The sequence below is a fragment of the Pelmatolapia mariae genome, linkage group LG12, assembly GCF_036321145.2.
Source record: "Pelmatolapia mariae isolate MD_Pm_ZW linkage group LG12, Pm_UMD_F_2, whole genome shotgun sequence".
NCBI classification, from domain to species: domain Eukaryota; kingdom Metazoa; phylum Chordata; class Actinopteri; order Cichliformes; family Cichlidae; genus Pelmatolapia; species Pelmatolapia mariae.
The window spans coordinates 27055820-27061440 of NC_086237.1; the positions used below are offsets into that span (position 1 = coordinate 27055820).

Genomic DNA, 5621 nt, shown 5'->3' on the forward strand with positions numbered 1-5621 from the left:
CTACAGTGGGATGGTATTTGTTGTCTTTGCTAATGTAGACAACCATCAAAGGAAAGTCACACTTCAAAATTCAACACGAAAAAATACAACAGTTTGTGAATAATTAGTTAAAGAAGAGGATATTTATCGTTCCTTACATTAAACAGCTGTGCTCAAACTTATTTTGGCATGTTCCCCTTGGCCCATGAATTTCATCAATTCTTTACAATATAAAAACAACCAGATGAATTCTCTGTGATGTAAACATTAGCACAGTAACATCAGCAAACTGTTGTTTATTTCTGAGGAAAAAAGTAATTCTACATAGTGTCACTTTTTCTTTTTTCTAACCTGTTTGGCTGTGTCCCACCTGCAGTGGCTCTAAACCCCACCACGGACTGAGAAACACTGCACTAAACATATCACTTCCTGGTTCCCAACACAGGGGAAAACTCTTCACATGTTTTTTAAAAAGGAAGCATCTAAAGATTTAAATTCACAGCTTTCACCGTTTTCATGTATTTTACGGCAGCGTTGGTCCAGATACTGGATACCAGAATCATGATAGAAGTGGGTACAAATGTTTTGTGAGTTCATTTCATGTGTGGAATACGTGTGAAGTTCAAGCCTGAGCTAAGCTTTTGTGTCTTTCCCATATAGGCTATCACTTCAAAGGCCCGTATACTGCTGTTAACAGCTGGATAGAGATCCTGCTGAGGATGACTGCTGTCAAGTTCACTGGAGCATTACACTGCAATAGCCTTTGTGAACCAGATAGTGGCACTACATAGCTCCCACAAGTGTCTCTCTGAACTTACTGTTAGCACTCAGTGATGAGTTGAATGGTTGTCAGGCATTCCCAGAGCTAATTAGAATTAATGGAAGACAGTGATGGACACAGCTGAGCCACAGCAAATTTGAACTAAAGGTCTGAGATCACTGTAAGCAACTTAATGTAGACTTAACCACTCACATTTCACCCTTTTGAAGAGGAAGCATATAGATTATAGACTCTAAAACAACTATGGATTCTTTTTATGGCATAAAATATAACTTGTAATAGATCTCTATATATTTAATGAGAAGCCTCAAGAAAATAATATAGACATGCACAAAGGTTTGTTATATATGATTTTACTAAAGATTAAGTCTATACTGGTTTAGCAGATATTCAGCTATAATGAAGGGAGTCTAGTTGAAATGCTGTTAATTTCGAGTTTTATTGACACTGCTCATACGCTGTAGGTAAAATGGATGAGTTCCAGTGAGTTCCAATTAAAACATCAAGTATTTAAATTCCATGATCTTCATTTTTCGGGAACAGGAAGCTTCCCCTCCGTTGTTTCCTATTTTAAAGTTACACATTTAGATTACTTCATCCGAAGCAATCCCAGATCTATGCGGGTTTAGTTGATTTAGTTGAAACGCAGATACGTTTTGAAATCCCTGTCCAGCTCCCCTCACCCCAGTCTCGTGCCCGTCGCGCCCCTGTCTCCAGGGAGATGGGAATGAGAAGGGGCAGCACGCAGACTCCTCTCGCGCACTGGAATGGGAGCCCGCCACTCTCCCTCGAGGAGCCCCCCAGGCGTGACCAATGGAACATAGAGTCTCCATTGTGGCTGCGACACTTTAATAATCGTCAGCTACAATATCCAACCTGTCGGTAGCTTCAGGAGCCCGGCACAGCCCGTTGGATGGGGGGGCTCGTAGGTGGGAAGAGGGGGCAAACGCTCGGCGCCAGACCTCTAGCCCGCAAGACGTCCCCATGATGAATACATGAATAAAAAATGGAAAAGACTGATGTCGGATTATCTCTGAAATTATGGGGTTCCTTCCCACAATTCCTTGCTATATATTGTGTCGTGGATATCTCGCGGATTATGAATGAAAACGCAAAAAATATATATATATTTTTTTTCATTATTTGATAAGTTTATTTCATTTGAATTTGGTTAGATTTTTTTTTAATATTACCAGGATACTTTGGCAGCTACATTCGGGTTTGCATCTCTTGATCTTTGTGTCCCATACACCGATCTTCTGCATATCCTTCTAATCCTTCTAATTGACTGCGCTGAGCCCATTTCCCATCAGCAATCATCCTCTTGCTCTTTTGCCAGATGCCTAAAGTTTACATCTCGGTAAGCACGGCTCCTTTGATCATCAGACTGAACGTGGTTCAATTTGCTTCCCGTTGATTTTTTTTAACTGTAGCTATAAAAGCCGTATTTCCTTTTTCTAAAGGTCGCCTATCTTATAGAAGGCATGGTGAAGTTTGGCAATAACGTCGGTGTGTGTGCGCGCGCGAGAGCCCTTCAACCGCGCGCCACTTGTGTCAGTACGGAAACAGTGTTGAGACCCCTACTCATATTTCCGTTCCCTGTGAAGCCCTTTTTTACCGACAGGGCGGTTCCGAGAGCTGGATCAAAAGGTTTTAGAGCCGCTACAAAAGAAAAATGGAAACTGGAGATGATCTGAGAATGAATGAATTGACAATGAGCGCGCGAGCCCCAGGAACCGCTACATTCTTTTTTTTTTTTTTTTTTTTTTTTTTTTTTGGCTTTTGGTCACGCTTCATCTACCCACGACTTTTCTTCCTCAACTTTGTTCATTTCTGCTACTGGTGAAATCCAGCAGTTTGGTTTTGGCTGAAGCGGTTTTACAGTGGAAAGCATTAAATGAATTAACCGAGTCGCCGCTTCCACGGCCGTGGGTAGCAAATTAACCACTTGAACCTTGCCATTCGCCTCTTTAACCCTCTCCCTACTCTCCGTCATTCCTGAGATGTAACACGGGCTCAGAAGCAGGTAGGTGTTCTTGTCCCGTCCACGCTCCTCACCTAAAAACCGTCATCACTTGCACGTGCGTCCTGTGGGAGGTTCCCCTTACCTCCCTTGTGTTAAACACCCCCTTAAATTGTAACGTTATCATAAACAGTCCAGCGTCGGGGGGTCATAATCGCCTCTCTCGGGCTTTACCGAGACTTCTCATTGGACGTCAACACGCGACCGACGCGAGGAGGGGGGCTTCCAGGCGCGTGCCGCTTTTTAAACCGACGCCGCGCCTTGAGACACCAGAGAAGGAGTCTCGCACGCGACACTCACATTCACACGGTGAGACAACATAGCTGTGCGTGCCTCCGATAACTTTTTTTCTCCACAGTGTTTTTCTTGGGGGGGAATCATGGATGTCCTAACTATGGAGGGCTGGAGCAAAGGCGCACGTGAGGTGCCGGCCACGCACTCGCGGCAGCAGAGTTGTGGGAGCCCCAGAGAGGTGGAGAGGGGAGGGAAGCAACAGTTCGAGGAGTCCCGCTACGAACCTGGGCTGACGCTCGTGGACAGCGATAGCGACCCACGCGCCTGGCTGGCTTCCGCTTCTGGCACCTGTGCGGCACACGCCACTTCACCCGACTACCTGCGGCACTCGCCATGTCCGAGTACCGGCTCCTACCACGGTGAGGAACAGCACCAGTGCGTGCAACTTTTGAGCAGCTTTCCCGTTAATTATCTAAAAACCGGCTCATGCAACAGGCAGCAGGGGCTATTGGTGGTAACTGAAGTAATTTATCAAGTTCTGGAAGTTAAATATAAACAGAAGGAGCGCTGCCTTTATGTAAAGTATAACGTTTTTTGCGCAGTTGGAAAGTTGTAACGAGTTTATTGTCTAAAATAGCACTGATACGCTTTTTTCACAACCCAGAGTGTAGCTTAATTTCTTTTCATTTTTCAGAGAGTGGCTCCCCGGGGTCCTCAGGCCATCCCAGCCCACAGGGCTACAGAAAACCTGCCAAGAGCCTCACGTCTTCTTCTCTCAAAGTCAGGGAGTTGTGTCGCCTTAAAGGCACCCTCACCGGGCCCGAAGAGGAGGCCTCCGTGAGACAGAGAGCCCCCTCCCACAAGCCTGTCAACGGGATTCAAAGGCAAAGGAGAGTGGCCGCCAACGCGCGTGAGAGAAGGCGAATGCACGGGCTCAACCATGCGTTTGATGAGCTGCGCAGCGTCATCCCAGCGTTTGACAACGACAAGAAGCTCTCGAAGTATGAAACTCTGCAGATGGCGCAGATTTACATCAACGCCCTCGCCGAGCTTCTCCAAGGTCCGGTGTCCTCCTCCTCCTCCTCTTCCTCCAGCAGCAGCAGCAGTAATAACGACATCTCCAACAACATCAGCTCGCCAAAGTGTGACATTATGCTCTCATCCACCGCTGGTTATGACGGGATGAAGGACAGGGCCTCTCAGTCTCCCTCAACCTGCAGAGCAGCGGACCCTGCGCCCGTTTCAGGTAGCAGCTTACCTGTGCACATCAGCGGGGTGCCCTTCTGTTCCTCCTTCGACGAAAGTTCGTTTTCCACTAGAGTTGAAGAAGCGATGTGTTCCCCGTCTCCTTCGCCATCTGCTCGGGCGGGCAGTTCTCAGTTTGCAAATGGGAGGAAAGCGTCTCCCCGGAGCGACGGAGAGTTTTCCCCGCACTCCCACTTCAGTGACTCGGATGAAATAGCGATGGAGCTTCATTCGAGTGAAGAAGACGATCTTTCAGAACTGAAGCTGCCCTCACACCATCACCGCACAATTTCCTTCTAAATTCCCACATAAAGACACAGTATAGCGAAGTTTTTCTATAGCCTACAGTGAAGTAATGTCCACACAACGTGTCAATCATAGCGATAGTCCTGCGTTGACGAAATGCGTTTTTAAGAGAAATTCTTGCTTTTTGCAAATAAAAGAAAAAGAAGTTTAATGTTTAATTTAACTTGTTGCATCGTTTAAAGATCTTTTTTTAAAATGTGAGTAAGGCCTAATTCGATTCTGCCAATAAATATCTATCCTATAATTTTTCAGTCTCCATGGAGACGTGGTTGGAAGACCCCTCTGCCATGTCGCGCGCAGCACTGCCACGGGTATTTCCCACGTCCCTCCAACCAAATAGTTGTCTTCCACAAAAAATCACAAGTTTATGGATAATTGCTTATATTTGATAATGTAAAGACGTTTTTGTAGCTATGAAATGAGTTTTGTTGTGATTTATGTTTTTTTTTTTTGTAAAAATGAATTTTGTTTTGCAACTTTAAAAGTTCATGATGTGCACTTTAAACTATAAGAGCCAGAGGCTTTGTTTGTTGTTTGTTTGTTTTCACACCATAAATATAAAAATAGAGGTTTGCTTTGTTTGTTAGTGTAGTGCTGCCAACCCATACAAATAGCCTATTTAATGTAGCCATCATTGCTGCCTTCTTTTGTATTTTCTTTTTTTTTTATCTTCACATCAGCTTGTGTGTCTTTTTTCTTTGGTTGAGAACTGTTTTTGTTCTTGTATGTAATGTATTTATTGCTCATAGCCCATGTTTCATGTGATTTGCTTTTTTTAGTTAAATTTGCCCCAGGAAAAAAAGCAATCATTCGCCATTCTTAGTTATGTTAATTTGATTTTGGAAATAATAAAAAAAGCAAACGAAAATGTCATGTCTCTGTTTCTGTGACCCTTGAGACTCTATAACCGCAATAACCTTTGATGATGATGATGATGATGATGATGATGATGATGATGATGATGATGATGATGATGATGATGATGATAATAATAATAATAATAATAATAATAATAATAATAATAATTTCTTTATTTCTACGGATAAATTCCAA

At 44.0% G+C, this 5621-nt stretch overlaps 1 protein-coding gene across 1 annotated transcript; it reads left to right on the forward strand.

Moving 5' to 3' along the window:
- Positions 1–2775: 2775 nt before the first annotated feature.
- Positions 2776–4985, forward strand: atoh1a (atonal bHLH transcription factor 1a). The gene is made up of 2 exons (XM_063490313.1): positions 2776–3436; positions 3712–4985. The coding sequence occupies exons 1-2, from the start codon at positions 3163–3165 to the stop codon at positions 4560–4562; spliced, it is 1125 nt and encodes a 374-aa protein (XP_063346383.1). The 5' UTR covers positions 2776–3162; the 3' UTR covers positions 4563–4985.
- The last annotated feature ends 636 nt before the right edge of the window (positions 4986–5621 follow it).

Bases quoted from the DNA above. Each gene is read 5' to 3' on its own strand.
- atoh1a (XM_063490313.1), top strand. From the start codon at position 3,163: ATGGATGTCCTAACTATGGAGGGCTGGAGCAAAGGCGCACGTGAGGTG. The intron at 3,437-3,711 runs GTGAGGAACAGC...TTCATTTTTCAG, and splicing joins GAGTACCGGCTCCTACCACG to AGAGTGGCTCCCCGGGGTCC.